The sequence below is a fragment of the Lissotriton vulgaris genome, chromosome 1_1 (assembly GCF_964263255.1).
Source record: "Lissotriton vulgaris chromosome 1_1, aLisVul1.2, whole genome shotgun sequence".
NCBI lineage: Eukaryota > Metazoa > Chordata > Amphibia > Caudata > Salamandridae > Lissotriton > Lissotriton vulgaris.
Genome location: NC_141685.1, coordinates 716,201,552 through 716,227,010, shown reverse-complemented (window position 1 = coordinate 716,227,010; position 25,459 = coordinate 716,201,552). Strand labels below are relative to the sequence as shown.

Sequence of the window (25,459 nt, the reverse complement as noted above, 5' to 3'; positions counted from 1 at the left end):
AAAACAGTCCCAATACAGACTGAGTCGAGGTCTATAACGTTTGACCTGTAGTCAGAATAGTTTGAAAAATTAGATCATGATCTTGAACTGTCCATAGTGGACCTTAACACACGAATCCACCTTCACAGTTGGGTGCCAAATGGTACATTTGTTAATAGTCATGCTTGAAACAGAGAAGAATCTTTGAAAATAGGATTTAACCTATACCAACATCAGTCTGCACTTTCTGTATATCTTAGGCTGAATCAAGCTTTGGAAGACTGTTTTGGGGAAACCAAGTCAGCATCTCCTGACTTGTCTCTATTTGCAGAACAATGCATCAACATATGTAAGTGAATCCATACATCATCTGTTTCTCTGAAGAGAATATATGAAAAATCCAGAATCAATGTTCTACTCAAAACGGTTAGATTCTCAATTTTTCACATAGTATTGATAATACTTTCAGCTACCCACACCCTAAAATGACAACATGGATTTCTGGTAGACTAGAAAAGCAATGTGTGCCTTGCGTTGCAATTTTAACCTCTGATACAGGATGGAGGAGTTTAGTATTTTGTTAGTATTTACTTATACATTTATCTTTAACAAATTGTGTGCATTACCATGTTGAACTAACTCTGACATCAAAAGTAGGGAACTACCACACAACATCAGATGCAAACCAAAACAAATGTGGGGGTATGGAATCCGGCCTTGGTACCACATACAATGGCTATGACTGTGTGGAAAGGACTAAAGAGATCTGTTTTTCAATCATTGATGATGCAGCATTGGGTGTCTGTAAAAAAGTCTTCTGATCTTAAATATAGATCTCATCATACATAACTAGCAGAAAGCAAGTTTTAGAGTAAAAATCTTCTATGAGTCTCTGGAAATTGAAAACTATGGTCTGTAGGTTGCACACAGATCTGTGCAGAAAATGATTAGGGAGTATACAATTGTGCTGACTCTAAAATGCTTGAACCCATAAAAAATGTCTACATTCTTAGAATACCCAGATATTAAGAAGGAAGAGAGAAGAAAAGTAGAACTTTCAACACTTGGCTCAGCAATTGTGAATCATAGCACAGATAGGAACTGTTTGTCGGATTCACATCTGTCTGCAGTGGGAAAAGATGTGAACTGCGGACAGTAATTTTACAGCTGTCCAAGAACCAATGAGAATTATCTGGTTCATGGACAGTTGAGACAGTTCAGACAGTTATCTATTTGCATGGTTCACTAATTTCACTAAATCTGGGCTAGAAATCAGTGTGTTACACTAGATTACATGCTCAGGTGATTTATCAATTTTTTGTCAAATTTTGTTCCACAGAAAAACTAAGAAAATATGGTGGAGTTCGCCCAAATCCTATTTTCCCTAATTTGTTTGCTCACCCAGGGTCAGGCTGGAAATCAAGATTAGTCCTGCAAACCAGTCTCACACTTTAGGAGGCAATGCCTATAACAGGGCCATTGGGGGAGAGAGGAATGAGATGTGTTTTGTCCTAGTAGCCCAGCCTGCTGTAAAAGCAGACCCCTCGCCTGCAGCCCATCAGCAAAAGTGACAGAAGGGCAGAATGACTAGTCTGGTCCTACACCCAACCCTAGGCCATTGCAATTGAGAAAACTCCAAACTAAAGTTTTAATATTGCATCAAATGTACTGCAACTGTGTATTGTTCATGAAGAAAACAATTATGCATGGTTGACATGCACAGGCGGAGATGAAAAAAGCAGAACCTTAAGCGTTTGGCTGAACACATATGAGTCACAGCACAAATGAGCAATTTTTGATGGAGTCACATCCACCTACGTTGTGCAATAAAGGGGAATAGGACAAAGCAAGTTTGCAGCTCTCTAAGAACTAGTGCAAAATTACTGGTTTATGAATTGTTTGGATGGGTTGACCATTTGGGTGATGCACAAATTTCACTCATTTCATGCTAGACAACAGCCTGTTTTATAGTTTGCCTGCTGAGTGTTGTTTTGGTCACATTTTGTTCCGCAGATGAATGACAGAAATAATTCATTTTGCCCTGTAAACAGTCCCTCATTTTTTTGCCCAACCTGAGTCAGGCAGGAAATCAAAATCAACCTTGTCAGAAATGTCCAAATAACCCCCACATCACAGGATGTCATGGCTGGAATAGGGCCATGAGTGCAAACGAGGCATGGTTTGGTTCATGCAACTGAATATGCTCTGGATGCAGGCCTTAGCCTGCAGACCACCAGAATATTGTGAACATAGCAGAATGGCCAGTTTGCCCTGCACTCAACCTTAGGCCATGGAAAAATTCAAAATACCAAAGTACGTTTTTATTGTTGCGCAAATAGACAGAAACACCAGATTGTTCCTGATTAAATAAATTATTCACATATAGAATGCACAAGCAGCCATTGTGTTGTCACTATCTACAGATTTACATTTTTCCAGGCGCTAAGTTTTTACATGTGTGCAGTCACGCCACAATAACTGCGATGTGTAATTTTCACATATCTGAAGGCATGATCTTCAAGGTTTCTACTGCGTGATCTCAAAATAGTAGTGTTCAATCTTTGAAATGTTATTTCTTTACTAGAATACATTATTAATTGCAGGGCTTAATTTGAGGCGGTGCTTTCAGGTGCTCAGCACCTGCACCTAATCCTCAGCACCGGGGCTTATAGCACCAGTTAAGGACACACTCATTTAGAAAGGCAGCTTGATTTTCCACAGAATCACAGGATGTTGAGCCACGCTGAGACTCGAACCCGGCTCTGAAATCTGCAGCTCTAGCCATTAGGCAAAGTCCTCTCCAGAATTATAAGTGCCGGGGCTCTAGTTTGGAGGCAGTTTACACCAGCACATTTCTCCTGTTAGCCCTGCCTCCTGAGTAGAGCCCCGGCACTTTTTTATTTTACAAATTAACCACTGATTAATTGTGAGCCCTGTTAACACTTTGAAAAATAAATAAAGATCAAGAGGTACTACCATAAACGAACAGTGGTTTCCAGGTGAGCACCTCAACTAGTAATCCCTACATTCAAGAAGAAACCATGGGAATACTTATTTTTCTTTTCAAGCCACTAAAATATCGAACTCACTCACAACTAGAATAAGAACCATAGAGAATCACATGCAATTTAGGAGAGCAATGAATCCAATATAGCCTATAGACCGCCACCACTCAAGTTAGAATTGAGACATCTAAAGAAAGAACACTAGTAATTTCATTGATTTACTGAAGTCTATAGTTAAGCCTAAAATGGTTAATCTAGACCAAAGCAAAACACAAAAACACCTAAGCATGACGGCATATGTAGCAGATTTATATTATACTACATATCAGAGGTGAATTGCTGCCCCATGGAGTCTATGGATGAGAAATACATCAACTAATGGCATTGAATATTCCTTAGATTTTTTTATGAATGCTCAAACATGTTCCTTAGACAAGATACTGCACTAATAATTTACCCCTGAAACCTAACATCAAATCTCTACCACATATGTCCAGAACCTGCAAGTTAAATGCTACTATCAATTGTGTGTCTTTTGCTTTCTCATCCTAAGTGTGCCGGGAATGCCCAGACGTGGGTCCCGGGCTCACTGTGCCACTGGATTCAAGCTGTCCTGGCTGATGAAGGGTGAAACCCTGAAACCGGTCCTAGGATGTTGGTTTCTGGTCCAGGGAAGACCTGGCTTGTCAGTTCGGCTGGACTGTTCCCATGAGGCACAGGGTAAAGACTGATTTGCATATGGCCAGGTCTAAACTGGGGTGGCATTGTGAGAAAAAGAATGAAGGGTTTAACCCAGATCTCTTGACTGGGTGTGAATGTTTTGATTTGTTCTGCATTCCATCCATCAATTGTGTCTTTTGTTTTCTCGCCCTAAGTGTGCCGGGTATGCCCAGACGTGGGTCCAAGGCTCACTGTGCCACTGGATTCAAGCTATCCTGGCTGATGAGGGGTGAAACCCCAAAACCGGCCCTAGGATTCTTGTTTCCAGTCCAGGGAGGACCTGGCTTGGCATTTTGGGCTGGACTGCTCCCATGAGGCACTGGGTCAAGACTGATTTGCACATGGCCAGGTCTAAACTGAGGTGGCATGGTGAGCAAAAGAATGATGGATTTACCCAGATCTCTTGACTGGGTGTGTATGTTTTGATTTGTTCTGCATTCCATCCATCAATTGTGTGCATTTTGCTTTCTTGCCCTAAGTGCGCTGGGTATGCCCAGACGTGGGACCGGGCCTACTGTGCCACTGGATTCAAGCTTCCATGGCTGATGAGGGGTGAAACCCCGAAACCGGTCCTAGGATGCTTGTTTCCGGTCCAGGGAGGACCTGGCTTGGCATTTTGGGCTGGACTGCTCACATGAGGCACTGGGTCAAGACTGATTTGCATATGGCCAGGTCTAAACTGAGGTGGCATGGTGAGCAAAAGAACGATTGATTTACCCAGATCTCTTGACTGGGTGTGAATGTTTTGATTTGTTCTGCATTTCATCCATCAATTTTGTGCATTTTGCTTTCTTGCCCTAAGTGCGCTGGGTATGCCCAGACGTGAGACCGGGCTCACTGTGCCACTGGATTTAAGCTTCCATGGCTGATGAGGGGTGAAACCCCGAAACCGGTCCTAGGATGCTTGTTTCCGGTCCAGGGAGGACCTGGCTTGGCAGTTCGAGCTGGACTGTTCCCATGAGGCACAGGGTCAAGACTGATTTGCATATGGCCAGGTCTAAACTGGGGTGGTATGGTGAGCAAAAGAATGATGGATTTAACCGAGATCTCTTGACTGGGAGTGAATGTTTTGATTTGTTCTGTATTCCATCCATTAATTGTGTGTCTTTTTCTAGTGGGTCTGCATCATTGCTTGTGCCACCCACCTAAGTAGCACTTTGAACATGTCTCAGGTCTGCTATTGAAGCCTCTGTGTGCAGTTGGTAAACAGTCAGTTCGACCTGGCTAACTAAAACCTCATGTCAGGTCCAAACCTTCTTTCATAGTACAGAAGTCACCCCTGAGGTATGCCTTGGACAGCCCAGAGGTCCAGGTGCAATATATTTAAAAAGTGAACCATGTACTATTGAAGTTTTACATGTCCTGATAGCGAGAAAGGCTTACCTCTCCCATAAGATAACAATGGAGTAAACATATTACATTTAATAAGCCTTGACTTTCAAATGTGAACAGATAATTAATGTTTAGTGTCTTTGGAATTGTAATGAAAAATCCTAACTTATGGTAAAGTCAGGCTTTAATATACAATTTTGAAAATGCCACTTTAAGAAAGTTGGCATTTTGTTGCCTTAGCAGTTTGGTGCCTGAAGCCTGTCTCTGAGTCACCTGCCTTGGTGTAGTTAACAGTTGGGCTTTGTGTATTCCTCCTAGACAGCTACCACACTCGGGGGCTTAGGTGGGCCTGGATGGGCCACAATGGCAGGATAGGAAGAAGGAGCTGGGCACAGCTCCACCCAGACTTGAATGTAAGGTGTCCTCCCTCAGAACAAGGTGCTGCATACCTCCTGTAGTTAGTCTGTAGTCAGGACACGGAAAGCAGGGCCCCTGCCCACTTCAAAGGCATGCCTCTGGAAGCTTCTCCCCTCAAGGCATAATTGGGCATAAATACTGGACCTCAGACATCAATTCTTCAGTACACTTCTAAATCTATGGATACTCTGCCAGGGTGAAGGACTACTGTGCTGCTGAAAGGACTGCCACTCTGCTGGACTGCTGCTCTGAAGGACTGCTGCCCAGCTAACCTGCTGCCCTCGTACCTGGGTGAGAAGGACAGGACCTGCATCTTTTGAACCCAGGACTACCAGAGTCACTGCAAGGGCTTGTTGGCTGGCCTGACTTGAGCCTCAGGGACAGTAGGCTACAACGACCTCTACCCCAGCACCTGGACTCAGCCACCTCTGAGTCTACCCTGCCTAGAGGTACCACCCAAGTCCTGGACCCCTGAAAATGGGCCTACGGTGATCTGCCAGCCTCTGTCGATCCAGCAGAACCAATTCATATCCTCTTCTATGAGCCGCAACACTGGGCAGAACAGACGCATCGCCATGGCTGCATGGATCGGACCCATTGCACCACCCTCACAGCCCACAACCCATCCTCAGCACCAGCCTTCACATCCCCTCATCAACTGTAGCCTCAGCGAAGACTCCAGACTCCACATTGCAGCCTTGCAGTTCCTGAGACCTGACGCATACAATGGATGCGTGACGCATCTTCGGCGCCAGACTTCACATCGCAAGCATTCGTTAATGGGATCCTTGACAATGATGCAGGACCTCGCATTGCAACCTCACCGTAACTCGGAACTAATGAATCACCTTGGCTGCTGATGCATCTTCAACACGGATCCTCACAATGCTCCGCAAACCAGGATTTAAGGTACCTTGATCAGCAGGCCTAGAATGGTCTCAGTAGCCAGCCGCACTCCATCGCTGTTAGCCTGTACATTTGACTTCGTCTTGGTACGGTGCAACCAGATATACACAACTGTCCCTTTGTGCTTTTTGGCGCTATTTGTACTGAAAATACTTGAATATCTCCGGTTCTACTGATTGGATTTTTGTCATTTTAGTCCTGTTTTATTTCTTATAAATAGCTCTATTTTTCTAACTTGGTATCGGATCATTTTTGTGTTGTGCTTTCACTTTATTACTGTTTGAAGTATTGCAAAAATACTTTACGCATTGACTCTAAGTTGAGCCTGACTGCTACCTGCCAAGCTATGAGAGGGTTGAGCACAGATCAATTTACGGCTGGCTTGTGCCTGACCTGGAATGTGGTTGCTGTTTGACCAGGGCTCACACCCCAGTCACCCAACAACTCGATTTCTTACCCTTTTCCTTATTGCATCCCTGTCAATGAACATTGAATGACAATCATTGAACAATAGTGGTGAAAGATAAAAGGAGTGCATTTTTTGGTACAGTTTCAAAATATTTTTGCATTGATGAAATGTTCCATTGGTATTGAGGGTTTATAAACTGCTATAGATTGTCTGGTTACACACTTGACTTAACCAGCAGGGCTTTCCTTTTATGACTATAAACCACATTTGTTAGGCACAAATGTGGCTATTGTATCTTTAGGGCTAGGACTTGCTTGTGTACAAGCAAGTAAAATTATCTGGTGGTCCGATTTACGTTCACTTGACCCTGGTGATCTTTCTTTGCTGTGTGTTCTTTATAGTTTGGGAGGCCATTTAAAGGGTTTCACCATTGGTATGTCCACCTCATATTCTGCTCTTTTTTTGCAGTTTTGTGTGTACTTTTTATTTTAGTATGTACTAAAGTACTTTTCATTTTTAAAGAAAAAACATTTACTGGATATTCAATTATTAAGTGTAGTGTTTCTAGATTCTTAGGGGCAGATATACAAGCCCCTTGCATCATTTTGGTGCCACTGTTGCATCACTTTTTTTTTAAGCAACGGCGGCGTAAAAATGTGGCCCATTTACAACGTAATGCATCTAGGGAGATGCGTCACGTTGTAAAGCCCTGAGTCACATTATACCTGCGTCAGGAATCAACAAGATTTTACTGCACCACTTCTAGGACGTCACTGCGTCAAAGCCTTACGCCTGCTTGGAGCAGGCGTAAGGAGTGACACAGCGCAATGATAGGCCTGCCCATGCTTTTCTGGAGTTGTCGTGCTTGCAACTCGACTTCAGCAATGCATGACTTTTGTGTCAACAGATGCATCAGAATTTCTGGCGGATCTGTCAATCCTTGCACCATGGTGCGACGTACTGTAAATACGGTGCATCCATGGTGGGGCGCCAGGGTTTCTCAGGGTTTCTGCCCCTTAGTGTCTAGCCCAAAGCATCTCCATGAGTAAGATTTTGACTGATCTACCTTGCAAGTCATAGGCTAAAATGGCTATCTGGTTCACAATTTCGGGATTTAAGTATGGATTCTGCCTAGGACACAAGAAGAGAAAGCCCCACTTAATGCAATTGATGCACAGTCTTCTGACTCCTTGTGGAGTCTTTGATTCATATTTCGCACAGTGGTATTTATTGGGCAGAGTATCACTGCATCATTCCAAATGTTACTGCATGGAATGAGGCATAACATGCAGAATCAGAGTTTTGAGCAACCAATGACACATTTTGCCACTTTTTCAAACAATTTTGCCTATTTATATTTCGGCAGGCAAAAGTGGCGTGGTATGCTTTTTTCCTCAACAATTAATAATCCCAACCTCGGATCAAACGTGTCTTTGTTCCCAAATGAGAATACAATAATAATTACAATGAAGTCCTTAATGTTTGTTTCTAATGATATAATTCCTTGCATATATGGAACACAGAGAAACAACTGTTACTATGCCATCTAGCACCTTATCACATTGTGTACAAACCACAGTAGTTGGGTTCAAGCAAACACACCTTCTTTTGAAGTACAATATGGGTATTTTCAAATTGCATACTAAAAGTCAGCATGGTTTGTGTCTGCATGGGTTTTGTTCAAAATGCATATGCAAAAAGCAACTTTATACACCTTTACTAATTATGTTCTTCTAGGAACATAAATCTCTTCACATGTTTATTTTCGTGGTTGAGTACACTCCATAATTGTTAATATTGATGTTATGAAAAGAGGATACAGAGACACGCACTGTGGCTTGAGTCCAAAACTGCCATCAGTTGGCTGGACCATATAGTAAGAACACAGGAAATAACAAAACATTTAGAAGCCGATTACAATGTCGACCATAATGTAAACGGGACCGACTGACCTCCGGTCTGCGGTCCCATTTCCCTGATTTGGATGTGACCGAACATTGTTCGGTCACACTACGACATTTCCCTATGGGAGTATGGGTTACACCCATAAACCAGCTGTAGTACAGGCTCCCATAAGGAAATAGGAGGTGGTGTTAATGCCTGTCACTGCGTGCCGAGATTAACAGGAAGGCACGATAGGTGCCACTCGATCCCCCAACTGAAGTCTGCAGGAGAAAGTATGAGAGCACCATATTCACAGACATACAGCTCTCTCTGCCCATCTCCTTAGCGCGGGCCCTGAATTCAGCTGCCGCGCACCTGGCACACTTCTTAGCGACAGTGCTAGGGTACGTGCCAGAGTCTACCAAAGGTTTTTTACATGAAGGGTACCCTTCCTGTTCAAAATTCTATGGCTAGACACGTTTAAAACCTTATCCTACTTTGTATGTTTGGTGCACAGTGCAGCACGCACGAAAAGTACGAAAAGAAAGAAAAATTCTTTTTTTTTCCCTTTAATGCTTGCTTTCCAGTGGTGTAAATGTTTGGCACTAAACCCTGTCTACTATTGTTAGTAGATAGGGTTTAGCAGAAAAAGCATGGGTAGTTGCATAGGAACACTCATGTAACTTCCCCTTAATGCAAAACAATGCAAAGCAGTGTTTTGCGCTATTTTGAGTTACATTTCCATACAAACCAAGGATATTACGAATTCCCTCTGGTTTGTTAATCCCTAAATAGGTTTAGCATTGGGTTAGTGTAGCAAAAGTAATGCTAACCCAATGCTAAACCTTTGTGAATCAGGGCCTGAGAGTCACAAACAGCTTTGTGATCAACGATTTACACTATGCAAATCATTGCAAATTCTTAGAAATCAGGGAGTGATGCTGCAGCCCTTGTTGATTTGATATCAATTCCGAAATGCGGTGGCATCATTCACAGATCAAAAGCTGTCCACGAGAGACAGCTTTCACTTTGTGTATGTGGTTATGGGCAGAATGCAGTCCAGTGGACTCTGCATGCTCCCCCTCATGTCATTCCCATCATGTAATTTTTTGAAAGGCATGGATATTAATTTCTAGCATTGTGCCTCGCAAATTCTGTTGTTGCATTTACAGCCCTTTCAATAGAATTAGCAATCTAAATCCTGTCTTGTTACTATGCATGACTCAGACTTTTAGTAAAATGATCCTAAATCCATGTTATGCTGTGAAAGATTAGAACATCCACTATGGCACAAAATAGGCTTTGATGTGCAATAATTGCTTTGCGGCACAAGACTGAGGGCCATATGTACTAAAGCATTTTCCCATAGACACAGAACAGGTTAAACCCTCTAATACATCTGGCCATTAGTGCATTTGGTGCTACATCTTTATTATTAGCCCAATAATCCAATTTAATTTCATTTTCTTTGCAGATGAAAGTAACAGATGAAGATCTCTGGATCAGAACATATGGTAGACTCTATCAAAAGTTATGCTCTTCAACTGGAGATATTCCCATTGGAATTTACAGAACAGAGTCACAGAAGCTCACAACATCTGAGGTTTTGTTTGTTTCTTTTTCTTGTTTTATTCGCTTCTTGAAGAAGTTAAGTGAAATGAACCTATTATTTTATTAGATGAATGTATATGTGACAAATGTTTTTTTGAGGGACTAATTTAAGTCCACTGGTACTAACAATGGACTTTTATTTAAACAATGTGGTGGAAATACATAACAATGTGGTATATATTGCCGTTGTATATTGTTTTGAATTATGCCCTATCCTTCATTGTGCATTATTAAATTAAACAAGAGCCTCCACAAACATCAACCACTATTTCGAAGACTTTTAAGAAGAAGTAGGCATAACACCCAGCTACATTTGGCACTTCAAACTAACTAGATGTCAACCGGGTAATCTATATGAAGACTTTCATATCTATCAGGCATTAACATACTTAATGTGTTGATTTGTCTGTGATAGTTTATAATTTGTGAACTTCTGCCATTGGTTTAAATATCAACATTAAGCAAGTATTCAGATAACACACATGAATACAACATTGAGCATTAACTGTCTTATTAAGTTTATTCATTCTTTTTCTACTTGTTTTCAGCTTCTTTTGAAAAATCCATATTAACTGCTAATCTGCCCTTATATCTCTCATATCTGTCTTGCATGCCAACCACATCTCTCTACTCTTAACAGAGGTACACTGACTTCCTATTGAGGCCAAAATAAATTTTAAACTGGGTTGCATAGCTTCAATCAATCAATCAATCAATCATCGCATTTATATAGCGCACTATTTACCCAGAGGGTCTCAAGGCGCTGGGGGAGGGGGATCTGCTACTGCTCGAACAACCAGGTCTTGAGTTGCTTCCTGAAGGCGAGGTGGTCCTGGGTCAGGCGGAGGTGGGTGGGGAGGGAGTTCCATGTCTTGGCGGCGAGGTAGGAGAAGGACCGTCCCCCTGTGGTGGCTCTACGGATGCGGGGGACGGCGGCGAGGGCGTGGCTGGTCGATCTAAGCTGGCGTTTGGGAGCGTAGAAGTTGAGGCGGCTGTTGAGGTATCCTGGTCCTTGGCTGTGTAGGGCTTTGTGTGCGTGGGTGAGGAGACGGAAGGTGATTCTCTTGTTGACCGGGAGCCAGTGCAGGTCTCTCAGGTGTCCGGAGATGTGGCTGCGACGGGGGATGTCCAGGATGAGTCGTGCTGAGGCGTTCTGGATCCGCTGGAGTCTCTTCTGGAGTTTGGCGGTGGTTCCGGCGTAGAGGGTGTTGCCGTAGTCCAGACGGCTGGTGACGAGGGCCTGGGTGACCGTCTTCCTGGTCTCGGTGGGGATCCACCGGAAGATCTTACGTAGCATGCGATGGATGTTGAAGCACGACGAGGAGACGGCGTTGACTTGTCTGGTCATGGAGAGGGAGGAGTCCAGGATGAAGCCCAGGTTGCGTGCGTGGTCTGTTGCTTTGGGTGCGCTGCCTAGGGCGGGGGCCACCAGGAGTCGTCCCAAGCGGCGGGTGAGGATCCCAGGATGAGGACTTCCATCTTATCTGAGTTCAGTTTCAGCGTAGGAGATGATGTTGAGGTTGTGCTGGCGTGCGATGTCTGCGAGGGGGCTCATGCAGATGTTAAAGAGGGTTGGACTGAGCGAGGAGCCTTGAGGGACGCCGTAGATGACTTCGGTGGCTTCAGATCTGAACGGAGGGAGGCGGACTCTCTGTGTCCTTCCGGCGAGGAAGGAGATGATCCACTCCAGTGCCTTCTCCTGGACTCCAACGTTGCTGAGGCGTTGTACTAGGGTACGATGGCAGACAGTGTCGAAGGCCGCGGAGAGGTCGAGGAGGATGAGGGCCGCTGTTTCTCCGTTGTCGAGCAGCGCTCGGATGTCATCGGTGACTGCGATCAGGGCGGTCTCGGTGCTGTGGTTGGCCCGGAAGCCAGACTGCGAGGGGTCGAGGGATCCGTTCGTCTCGAGGAAGGCGGCCAGCTGCTTGTTGACGGTCTTCTCAATGACTTTTGCAGGAAACGGGAGCAGCGAGATGGGGCGGTAGTTTTTGAGGTCGGTGGGGTCTTGAGTAGAGCTCTGAGTTCGGCGTGCTTCCAGCTCTCCGGGAAGGTAGCGGTGTCGAAGGAGGTGTTGATGATGTCCCGCAGGTGGGGTGCGATGACAGCGTCGGCCTTGTTGAAGACGTGGTGAGGGCAGGGGTCGGTCGGAGATCCGGAGTGGATGGAGTTCATCGTGCGGACGGTGTCTTCGGTGCTGATCGGAGTCCAGGCGCGGAGGGTGGTGGTGGGGGGCGGTGGTTCGGTTGTGGTGTTCGTCGGTTGAGTGCTGAAGCTGTTGTGTATGTCTGCGATCTTGTTGTGGAAGTAGAAGGCGAGGGAGTTGTAGAGGTCTTGCGAAGGGGTGATGTCGTTGTTTCCGGCGTTGGGGTTGGAGAGCTCTTTGACGATGTTGAAGAGTTCTTTGCTGTTGTGTGCGTTGTTGTCCAGTCGTTCCTTGAATGCAGTTTTCTTGGTGGCGCGGATGAGTTGGTGGTGTTTCCGGGTGGCGAGCTTGAGGGCAGTCATGTTGTCCTGTGTTGGGTCTCTGCGCCAGACTCTCTCGAGGGCTCGGCAGTTCTTCTTGGAGCTCTTGAGTTTGTCGGTGAACCATGGGGCTTTCTTGTTACCGGGTCTGCTGGGCGGGGTCCTCAGGGGGGCGAGCTCGTCTGCGCAGTCGCTGATCCACTTCGTGAGATTGGTGGCCGCCTGGCTAGGGTTCGTTGTGCTGGTGGGAGGGTTCATGCTCAGGGAGGACGCGAGCTGGTCGGCTGTGATCTTGTTCCAGCTCCTGCGTGCAGCCTGTTGCTGGTGGTGGTGGATCGTGGTCCTTGCGAAGCTGAAGTGGACGCAGCTGTGGTCCGTCCAGTGGAGTCCGGTGGCGTGGCTGAAGGCGATGTCCTTGCTGGATGAGTGTGTGACCTGCGTAGTGGGTGGGGGTGGTCACCAGTTGCTTGAGTCCCAGGTTGGCGAGGTTGTCCAGCAGGGTGGTGGTGTTGCCGGCGTTGTTGTTCTCCATGTGGAAGTTGAGGTCCCCGAGGAGGATGTAGTCAGCGGAGCAGAGGGCGTGCGGGCTGAAGAAGTCGGCGATGTCTTTGCTGAATTGTGTGCATTGTCCAGGGGGTCTGTAGATGAGGGTTCCTCTGAGGGTGGTCTTGGGGTTGATGTGGACCTGAAAGTGCAGGTGCTCGGCGGTTGCGAGGGTGTCGTCGGTGTTGGTCGTGATGCGGATGGTGTTCCTGTGGACGATGGCGATGCCTCCTCTGGTGTGGTTGATGCGGTCCCTCCGGATGATCTTGTAGCCGTCTGGGATGGCGATGGCTATGTCGGGCGCTGAAGAGGCGTTCATCCAGGTTTCCGTGAGGAAGGCGACGTCTGGTGACGTTGTGTCGAGCAGGTTCCAGAGCTCGACGGCGTGTCTGTGGACGGAGCGGGTGTTGAGCAGGATGCACTTCAGGTGGTTGCTGCTGTTGCTCGTCGAGGTCTTGAGCACTGCTGGAGTGGTGCAGGTCCGGATGCAGGTGAACTTGCAGGCGTTGCAGCAGAAGGGTCCGTGGGTGCGTCTCGGGTTGGCTCGGTAACAGCCCGGGAGTCGGCCGGCGTTGAGGGCGTTGAGTTCGGTGGCGTCGTAGGTCCGGCGGGTGGGCTGGTGATGGTGGGGGCCAGGGGTCCTGGCACTGGGTGCGGTCCAGGCGCGGTTGCAAAGCAGTTCACTCAAAATCCCTACCTACCTAGCCAATCTACTTAAGCTTTGTGGAGGTTTGAGCAAGCACAGGAGCAAATACAATCTTCTTCCTAAGGTCTCCTTATTTAGAACCTCAACAGATTTACATTAGTCATTCTCTGCACATACCTATCTCCTTTGGAACGCTTTCCTGTAGAAATTAGGACGAAACCTACTGTTCAGTCCTTGATCTCTCTTCTAAAAACTCATCTCTTTAGACTGAGTCTGGAATACTGACTCTCTTGTAACATAGTTGCTGATGCTATGGTGTGTCTCATGTCTAGCAGAATACTATGCATAGATAAACTTGAAAACATTTCCCACCTTGGATGTGTGCTGTACAGTTCAGCACATCTGCAAAGTGGGAAAAGTTAGGAGAAATATAAGCATTTCTTCTTTTAACACCTCCTTCAAGTGGCATTATTGTTTGGCTCAAAACCGTGTCTGCCATTGTTAGCAGATAGAGTTTTATGTCAAAAATCATAGGTGATGCATGAGAACGCCCATGTACGACAAATGGAACTCCCTTCTTTTTTATGCAGAGTAATGCAAGCAGCAATTTGTGCTGCTTTGTGTTATTTTCATATTTACAACAAGGGGTGGTGAGGGACAGAGTCTCTGAATTAAACAGAATACTCTCACCCAGTCAAGAGATCAGGGCTAGATCCAACACCGTTTTTTAGCTCACTGCACCATCCCAGTTTCAGAACCTGGCTGTATGCAAATTAGTCTGTTCCTGTCCCAGTGCATGATGGGAACAGGGCAAACCAAACTACAAAAGCCAATTCTTACACTGGGAAGGAAACACGCTACCGGGGACCGGTTTCTGGCATTTCAGCCTCTTCGGCCCGGCTTGCTTGAATCCTGATGGTGCAATGAGCAAGGGACTCACATCTGAGTATACCCTTCCACGCTTAGGGTGGACAAAAATATTTACAACAAGGGGTGGTGAGGGACAGAGCCTCTGAATTAAACAGAATACTCTCACCCAGTCAAGAGATCAGGGCTAGATCCAACACCGTTTTTTAGCTCACTGCACCATCCCAGTTTCAGAACCTGGCTGTATGCAAATTAGTCTGTTCCTGTCCCAGTGCATGATGGGAACAGGGCAAACCAAACTACAAAAGCCAATTCTTACACTGGGAAGGAAACAAGCTACCGGGGACCGGTTTCTGGCATTTCAGCCTCTTCGGCCCGGCTTGCTTGAATCCTGATGGTGCAATGAGCAAGGGACTCACATCTGAGTATACCCTTCCACGCTTAGGGTGGACAAAAATATTTACAACAAGGGGTGGTGAGGGACAGAGTCTCTGAATTAAACAGAATACTCTCACCCAGTCAAGAGATCAGGGCTAGATCCAACACCGTTTTTTAGCTCACTGCACCATCCCAGTTTCAGAACCTGGCTGTATGCAAATTAGTCTGTTCCTGTCCCAGTGCATGATGGGAACAGGGCAAACCAAACTACAAAAGCCAATTCTTACACTGGGAAGGAAACAAGCTACCGGGGACCGGTTTCTGGCATTTCAGCCTCTTCGGCCCGGCTTGCTTGAATCCTGATGGTGCAATGAGCAAGGGACTCACATCTGAGTATACCCTTCCACGCTTAGGGTGGACAAAAATATTTACAACAAGGGGTGGTGAGGGACAGAGTCTCTGAATTAAACAGAATACTCTCACCCAGTCAAGAGATCAGGGCTAGATCCAACACCGTTTTTTAGCTCACTGCACCATCCCAGTTTCAGAACCTGGCTGTATGCAAATTAGTCTGTTCCTGTCCCAGTGCATGATGGGAACAGGGCAAACCAAACTACAAAAGCCAATTCTTACACTGGGAAGGAAACAAGCTACCGGGGACCGGTTTCTGGCATTTCAGCCTCTTCGGCCCGGCTTGCTTGAATCCTGATGGTGCAATGAGCAAGGGACTCACATCTGAGTATACCCTTCCACGCTTAGGGTGGACAAAAATATTTACAACAAGGGGTGGTGAGGGACAGAGTCTCTGAATTAAACAGAATACTCTCACCCAGTCAAGAGATCAGGGCTAGATCCAACACCGTTTTTTAGCTCACTGCACCATCCCAGTTTCAGAACCTGGCTGTATGCAAATTAGTCTGTTCCTGTCCCAGTGCATGATGGGAACAGGGCAAACCAAACTACAAAAGCCAATTCTTACACTGGGAAGGAAACAAGCTACCGGGGACCGGTTTCTGGCATTTCAGCCTCTTCGGCCCGGCTTGCTTGAATCCTGATGGTGCAATGAGCAAAGGACTCACATCTGAGTATACCCTTCCACGCTTAGGGTGGACAAAAATATTTACAACAAGGGGTGGTGAGGGACAGAGTCTCTGAATTAAACAGAATACTCTCACCCAGTCAAGAGATCAGGGCTAGATCCAACACCGTTTTTTAGCTCACTGCACCATCCCAGTTTCAGAACCTGACTGTATGCAAATTAGTCTGTTCCTGTCCCAGTGCATGATGGGAACAGGGCAAACCAAACTACAAAAGCCAATTCTTACACTGGGAAGGAAACAAGCTACCGGGGACCGGTTTCTGGCATTTCAGCCTCTTCGGCCCGGCTTGCTTGAATCCTGATGGTGCAATGAGCAAGGGACTCACATCTGAGTATACCCTTCCACGCTTAGGGTGGACAAAAATATTTACAACAAGGGGTGGTGAGGGACAGAGTCTCTGAATTAAACAGAATACTCTCACCCAGTCAAGAGATCAGGGCTAGATCCAACACCGTTTTTTAGCTCACTGCACCATCCCAGTTTCAGAACCTGGCTGTATGCAAATTAGTCTGTTCCTGTCCCAGTGCATGATGGGAACAGGGCAAACCAAACTACAAAAGCCAATTCTTACACTGGGAAGGAAACAAGCTACCGGGGACCGGTTTCTGGCATTTCAGCCAAGCCGGGCCGAAGAAGGCTGAAATGCCAGAAACCGGTCCCCGGTAGCTTGTCTCCTTTCTGGTGAAGAATTGGCTTGGTAGTTTAGTCTGCCCTGTTCCCATGATGCACTGGGCCAGGGACAGACTGATTTGCATATAGCCAGGTTCTGAGCTGGGATGGGGCAGTGAGATAAATAACGGTGATGGATCAAGCCCTGATCTTTGGACTGGGTAAGAGTGGTCTGTTTAACTCAGACACTCTGTTCATCACCACCCCCCTTTTCTAAATCGTTTTTGGCCACTATAGGTGTGGCAGGGTATACTCAGACATGAGTCCCTTTCTCACTGCTCCATCAGGATTCAAGCAAGCCGGGCCGAAGAAGGCTGAAATGCCAGAAACCGGTCCCCGGTAGCTTGTCTCCTTTCTGGTGAAGAATTGGCTTGGTAGTTTAGTCTGCCCTGTTCCCATGATGCACTGGGCCAGGGACAGACTGATTTGCATATAGCCAGGTTCTGAGCTGGGATGGGGCAGTGAGATAAATAACGGTGATGGATCAAGCCCTGATCTTTGGACTGGGTAAGAGTGGTCTGTTTAACTCAGACACTCTGTTCATCACCACCCCCCTTTTCTAAATCGTTTTTGGCCACTATAGGTGTGGCAGGGTATACTCAGACATGAGTCCCTTTCTCACTGCTCCATCAGGATTCAAGCAAGCCGGGCCGAAGAAGGCTGAAATGCCAGAAACCGGTCCCCGGTAGCTTGTCTCCTTTCTGGTGAAGAATTGGCTTGGTAGTTTAGTCTGCCCTGTTCCCATGATGCACTGGGCCAGGGACAGACTGATTTGCATATAGCCAGGTTCTGAGCTGGGATGGGGCAGTGAGATAAATAACGGTGATGGATCAAGCCCTGATCTTTGGACTGGGTAAGAGTGGTCTGTTTAACTCAGACACTCTGTTCATCACCACCCCCCTTTTCTAAATTGTGTTATTTTCAGGCACCTTTCAGTGCAATGATACAAAAACAAGAAGAATCCTATTGCTAGTGTGAGGAAAGAAGGGGAAGCACTCAGTGTTGTGTAAAATACCCCTCACACACCAACAGGCCCCTTGGTGTCATGCTTCATCATCGGGGTCTTCGCACCCCGCTAGAGGGATGCGGCACGCTGCGACCTACGACTACGTGGGAGCGTTGACAGGTGTAAACTATGTGTGGTGTGTGTTGATTGTGAGTGATAAGGGGATTAAATGTGAGTGGGAAACGTGGTGAGGAAATTTAAAAAGTACCTGGCTAGTGGGAAAAATGAAAAAAACTTTATTTCGTACCCCTAGCTGGTGCTATTAAAAGGTGTGCAGAAAAAAGGCAGTATCCAACGAGGACCATTGAAAAAGCGAGAAAACGCGCAAAAAACAACCATAGGGAGGCTCTTATAGAGGAAAATCCCAAAGAGAAAGATATGAACAGGAGACCCATCTGCGTGACAACCTACTCCACAATATCGAACCAGGTGTCAAAGGTGATCGAAAAACATTGGGGCATCCTGAACTGTGGAAACCTCAATTTTGAGAAACCAATGCATGCGCATCGGAGGGGCAAGAACATAAAAGACATCGTGGTCCATACCAGACCACGGGAAAACCAGGCTGCGAGACAGAACCCGACCAGTGTACAGGGCCACTTCCCATGCGGTGATTGCAGCTGTTGCCACCAGACTCAGAAAAGCAAGAACCTCACATTCAGGAATGGCATGACATGGGAACAGCGCCAGTTCTCAAACTGTAACACAAAAAATGTGGTATACTTAATCACCTGTCCATGTGGATTGGAATATGTAGGCATGACCACTCGACCAGTCAAAACAAGAATTGGTGAACATAAGTCAAACATACGCTGTAAAAAATCAACAACCAAAATGGCATCACATTTCCTATCATTACAGCACTGCATAAATGATCTTCGCTGGACTGTCATTGAGCGACTGCCTTCGGAATCAGGCCTGTTCCAGAAGGAACAACGTTGGGTGTTCCGCCTTGGTACCCATATCACGGGACTAAACGATGACATACCGTGGAGCCAAATCACTTGACCACTACGGCTGGAACCCGCAAAAAATCGCATCTCTGAACACGCACTACCTCCGACCGGCTATTACGCATGCGTATAGACGCCAACGGGAAACAACACATGCGCATGCACACATGATACATAGTCGTGTAAACAACGGCGCTCCTCTTTTCGGTTCTCTGTTCAGCGCCGGACCCATGAATAGCACATGATTGGCCAAGAAACGGAAAGACCATATATGGACATTCCGGTAATGAACAAACACCAATAGGTCACATGTCGAAGTTAATTAGATCACAGACGTAGAGGCGAAAACGAACAGTCTTCATACATGTTCCCTGTGACTTCCGGCAATTAACCAATGACAATACACCTAGCCTCTCTTTAAATACCACCAAACACGTCCGCAATTCATTCACGGCGGAGCAGCACGGGGTGGTAGAAGGAGGCCAATATAGGCGGATTTCGTGAGTATTCTCTCCACACAGAATCCAGCCTCACTGGGCAGATGGAGGAGGTAAGAAGTAAATATAAGTAACAGCACTGAGTCCACTTTTCTATCATTGTAGATTGAGGATCCACTTACCCACCTTGATGCTCAGGACTTGCTCATGATGCAGTAGACATCAAAGACTACGAGTATGTCTGAAAAACAATAAGTACAAAAACCTAAATGTGTTCTATGTGTAAGCATGAGCGGATTTTGCGGATTGGCAATCCGCGAATTTTGCAGATTTGCGGATTCGCAATCCGCAAAATCCGCGAATTCCCGCGAATTTGCGGATTTTTTTTTTTTTGTGTTCGCAATTGTTTCTGCCAGTTCGCGAGGATTTGGTACTAGTTCGCAATTGCGAACTTACTTGTCGGCTCGCAACGGTCGCGACTATGTTGTTTCTACGTCTGGTTCATCATCACAGCCTCCCAGCACCCTCTGTTTTACCACTGGCACCCTCTCTTTGACCCATGCCACCCTCTGTTACATCAATGCCACCCTCTGGTTCATCATCACTGTAGAAGATGGGGGGGGAAAGCAAGCCCACCTGCCCTGCTTGAACTGACATGAATTAATTTGGGGTTAGTTTATTAACAACACCTGCCCTGCCCCAACTGACAATAATGAATTAGGGGCTAATTAATGTGTCACTGAAAGAATTTAAAGTTCCAGCCTGGCACCTGCTTGTCTGCTCCTTTAGCTGTAAATCAGGACCTTTGTGGCATACAGTTAAGGTCAGAGCAGGGTCACACAATAGTTGCAAGCAGGCAACCGAATTCTGGAGGGCCCCCTCAGGAAGCACTACAAAGAATCGTTACAAATCATGAGGTTGACCTTTTGCACCTGCTCATTGCTTTTGCTTTTGCTGAAATCGTTTTTCGTTTTTTTTCGCGCTATTCGCGGGGCGCGGCGTCGTGCGAAACCGACCGCGGAAGCCGCCAATTCGTGCGAATGAGCATTTTATTTTTTTGCGGCTTGTTGTTTCGCGAGTTTTTTTGCAGTATTCGCGAGCCGCTTGCAGCGCAACACGCAAATTTACCCAAAGGTCGAGTACGGGCACGGCCATTTTGTTTGCGTGACGTATTTCCGTTTCCGCCCGCTATGTATAATCTCGCGCAGTAAGCGCATTGCGAGTAGAGGTTCGCACGAGATCGCGCGGGAAATCTAGAGGTTCGCACGAGATCGCGAGGAAAATCTCGCGCGAACTTACTTTTGCGCTCGTGAACGGGCGCCGGCCATCTTGTTTTTCATTCATTTCCTGTGTCTGGGCATGGTGTTTAATCCTCTTGGTATCTTTGCCATCCTTTGCTTGTTTTCAGTTTTTTTTTTACGATTTTGCTTCTTATCTATCCCTCTCTTTTCCTAGCTGTATATTTTTGTCTTTTCTGCTATTTTTCTTTACTTTTAAACTACTTTTTTAAACTCTTTTCTTTTCTTCTTCCCTATCCTATTCTTTCTTAATTTTCTACTTCTTCCTACCTTACCTGCCCAGACCATGGTCAAGCCAGGCGCCGTGAAGCTGCCCAGGCACTTGAGGGCCTCAGCGGCGGCGGGGAGTAGTGCTGGACCCAGTGGCAGGACAGCATGCGGGAGATTGAGGGGGGAGCAGGTGACGCGACGGGAGATCTTCAGCCCGGAGGAAGTGGGCGCGCTGGTCTACTTCGTCCAGCGCCGCCTGCCCAGGACCATCGCGGGAGGCGGCAGGATCGCGGCCGGCGGCTACAACATGCGGGAGCGCCGGAAGCGGTGGGAGAAGGTGTGCTGGGCCATATCCCACCTCTACGGGGTCCAGCGCACCTACAGCCAGGTCACCCATCGCTGGACGGACCTCCTGGACCGCGAGCGCGACCTGCTGGACCAGCTCGGCTTGGAGATCCCCGGGCTTGGTGAGTAGTAGTAGCCATTTAATCACTCACTACTATGATGTTTTCTCCTGCTCTGTGTTGTTGTATTGCAAATATTTGTTTTTTACATGGAGCAAGCCAATAATGCCGCTGATGACGATTACATTGTAGTTAAATTATATTTCAAAATCTTCTGTGCATTTCAGGTGCACTGCTCTCCTTCTCAGTGGCGTTGCTACTATGCTTATTTGTTTTCTATTTCGTGGTCTCATTGGCCTGAGTAACTATTATGTATGAGTGTACTTTACAGAACTGCGTAATGCTAGACACTAGGGGGCAGATTACATTTACAAGCCCCTTGCGCCACGTTTACGTTGCCTTGCGTGACGCAACAGCGGCGTAAACGTGCCGCATCCCTGTGAGTCATTTACAGCATGACGCATCTAGGGAGATGCGTCATGTTATAAAGCCATGGGCCTGCACCACAATGGGTGCGTTCCTAGTACGCAGGGTGGGCGCCGCGGTCCAGCGGCTGTGCGCCTCGCAAAATTGCCTGCGTGAAATGTACAAGATTTAACGCAGGCACTTCTGCGACGCTGCTACGTCAATTCAATTCCTTATGTCTGCTCGAAGCAGGCGAAAGGACTGACACAGCATGTTAAGTATTGGGTGGCCCTGAGCATTACTGGAGTTGCATTGCGTTGGCGACGTGACTCCAGCGATGCGCCGCTCTTACGTGACGAGATGCCTCACGCAAGTGCCTACCCTTGCGCCAGGGCGCGCCGCATTGTAAATGAGGCACATCTGCCGTGTCGCAAGGGTAGTTTTGCGTGACGCATTTGATCTGGCGCATCTCTGGAGATGCGCCAGAACGCGTAAGTAAGTATGCCCCTAAGGGGCAGAATTGCAATTACCGTCGCATCCCTGCAAAGTAGCAGGGATGCGCCATTAATTGTGCGGCCCGCTACCACCACCAAACATGGTGCGCCGTATTTGCAATGCGGCGCACCATGGGCCCAAAACGTCACCGAAGCTTTACTGCTGGAGTTGCGTCGCAACGATGGCGCAGCTCCATCAATGCTCTGGGGTACCCTATCTCCCCAATGCTGGGTCAAGCCGTACGTCTGCTTCAAGCAGGTGCAGGGTTTGTGTGACGCATCATTGTCCTAAAGGTGACTGATTGATATTTTGTAGATTTCCCTCAGCCACTATTAGGATGTGTTCCAGCGCAGGAATGCCCTCCCTTGCGCCGGAACGCCCCCTGATGGCGCAGGGCTTTATAACGGGATGCATCTCCCAAATGCGTCACGTTGTTATAATATTATACGCCGCACCATGGCGCCCTTTTTTGTTTAGCTGCTGCGTCACAAAAGTCACGCAAGAACGGCGCAAAAGAGCCGCAAGGGCTTAAATCTGCCCCTTCCTTTGTAACCCTGACAATAAGAAAAATAGTGGCGGTGGATTGATAGTTTGACTATTTAAAATGACTGGTAATGTAGCAGGCAACTGTTAGTGTTGTCACTGATCTGACTGAAATCACAATGGAGTTTGTCTGTCACTTTGCGTCTTGCCTGCGGACTGCTGCCTGCCAGTCCTAGGTGAACGTTTCAGTACTTTGTTTAGTGAGTTACGTGACTTTCGAAGTCACAGGTCCGCAAATAAATGAAAAGTAACCATAATCAATATAATTTCGCAGAAATATTTTGTTATTGTTCTTTTGAAATGTTTGATTTGGTTGACATTGACAAGCAACAATCATCCATGTTTTCTGTTCTTTCTTTCATGTTGTACGTCAGCTCCCCCCAGGGGCGAGAGGAGGACACAGGAGCAGCAGGCGGCGGATGCTGTTCATCAACAGGGCCAGGATCGGGCAGGCGAGGGCTCCTCTGCTGGCCCCAGTAAGTTTTCATTTTAGACTAGTACCTATTTTTCCTAGCGTTCCTCATTTGACTTTTTTCAAAATTGTCTTTGCTCTTCTTGTAGACTGTATCTAAATTCTTATCCTGCCTCTACTATGACTCCCTGTGGTATTACTAGATTATTCTTATTAGTCTGTCTGTGTAGCTAACTAAGATTGCACGGTTGGCGAAACTCCCATGATTCTAGTCAGCAATAGCTCTATCAAATTAGTGCAGTCCTCTGGGATTGTCCATAATGTCTTTTGAAGTGTTCTATCTGGACTCATGCTTGCAAAAATTGCAAAACCTTTCGCTCAGTCACTCTAGTCTGGACCAAAAAACACAGATTGTATTTAAGTTTAAAAGCTTTATTAAAAGTAAACACATTTATTAAAATGAAGTCATAATAAAACTAAACGTTTAACTGATAATGGAAAAGTGGTTAGTGCTGACGATTAATTGAAGACATTTCTTGTGGTCGAGCCGAGCTCTCACCTGGTTTCAACTTGATCTTGTTGTTAGAAGTCCATCTTCTGTCTGTGTGGAGAAAAATGGTGCGTGTTAAAAAAACAGCCTTTATCAGTTGTGCCAAAAAGTGCAGCAAGACAACCTTCCCTGGAAAAAGGGACATTTTTTTTAACTTTAACGTAGACAGTCACAAATTACATTGTTTTCACATGTCTTCATTCCTAGACCAAATACTAGTGACTAGTGAGTGCTTTATTCTAACATTCTTAAATGTACTTTGTAGGTGGAACATCTGGTGGCGGGGCCAGTGTGGAGGTGGTGGTGCTCGACACGGAGGCGGAGGGCGATTCTTCAGGGGAGGAGGCGGCAGCTGTGAGAGTTGAGACGGTGGTGGTGGCAGCCAGAGGTAAGCTCTTATATATTCCTTACTTATTGAGATTGAAGACTAGCTGGGAAGGCAAGAATATGAGATGCATGGCTGGGTGAATGATGAAGCAATGATGGGTGGAAGGACAACAGCCTGGGTGGGTGACACAGAAACTGTATGTGTCCATATACCTGGATCATGCTACTATCTGACTCTTAGATAGCATATGTGTATCTAGAGCAGGGGTACTCCTAGTACGGCCCGCGGGCCGGTGGTGGCCCGGCAAGCCTTCGTTGGCGGTGCGCAGACCTTGCAGACAATCACTGCTCCCCCGGGCCCCACAGAGCAGAGGCTTTTTTGTATTTCACCTGTTAGCGCCCCTGCATCTCCACTCTGACAATCACTGCTCCCCCGGCCCCCACAGAGCAGAGTGGAGATGCAAGGCCACAAAGAGGTGAAATAGAACAAAGCCTCTGCTCTGTGGGGCCGGGCAAGCAGTGATTGTCAGGGTGGAGAAGCAGGGGCGCTAAAACAAACAAAGCCTCAATAATATGTTAATGGTCTTTTAAAGACCTGTTAAGTACTTTGGTGTTGTTGTCTGTGTGTGCGCGTTGAGGAAGCGGTCTCAACCCGGGCTGAAGGCTGACACAGATAGACACACACACAGTGAGATGACAGAGGGGGAGGGAGAGGGAGGGCAGGAGGGAGAGAGAGATGGAGGGAGGGCAGGAGGGAGAGCAGGAGGGATAGAGATGTATGTAAATGCTGGGTCTGGTGGCTCAGTGGATGAGGGCATCTGCTGCAGGGACCTGTGTGCAACCTCATGGTCACAAGTTATCGTTTTGCTTTAGCCCCGCCCCCTCTGACTCCGCCCCCACCAGTGCGGCCCTCGGCCCCAAACTACACTGTAAATGTAGCCCCTGAGAGAAAGTTTGTGAGTACCCATGATCTAGAGAGAGTAGATGGTCAGTGGATGAACTAAGTGTAACTTTGAAGAGCATGTAACACTGCACCCGCACGTCCGTTCCAGTGTAGGAAAGGCAAGGAAAAGAACTTTTAATTTTGTCCAAATACTACCATAAATAGTAGCAGTAGTTTGTATTGCAAGCACTGCATAGATCCGGTTATTATGGTGGCCACTCCCTACCTCTCTTAATAAGTTTAGTAGTACTCAGTCATTCATGTGTGGATGTATCACTGGTCACTCAATAAAAAGCAAAGCACCTAAAGTCATCCCATATATAAGCAAAAACATCCCATGTGAAGTGATAGATAATCAGATTATTTATCTTCTTCAATTTTCCATTTCTAGTACTCATTTCCACTGTAGGGTGAAAGTTAAATTAATTAAGCAGTAGCCCTTGAGTTGTAACAGAGTATTCTCAGTGCCACCCGTAATAGAAAAGTAAGAGATTCACCACCTGCATGTACTGGACGGGTACAGTAAAGCAACGGCAACGCAAGTCTA

General features: G+C 46.7%; 1 protein-coding gene across 1 annotated transcript in view; it reads left to right on the top strand.

The window, feature by feature from the left end:
* The window catches only part of LOC147747702 (potassium channel subfamily T member 2), a 1,549,272-nt gene that overhangs the window by 1,467,822 nt on the left and 55,991 nt on the right, over positions 1 to 25,459 (top strand). The window contains exon 26 of the mRNA XM_086926024.1: positions 10,127 to 10,255. Coding sequence (XP_086782150.1) covers positions 10,127 to 10,255 — 129 coding nt within the window. The remainder of the gene's footprint in view (positions 1 to 10,126; positions 10,256 to 25,459) is intronic.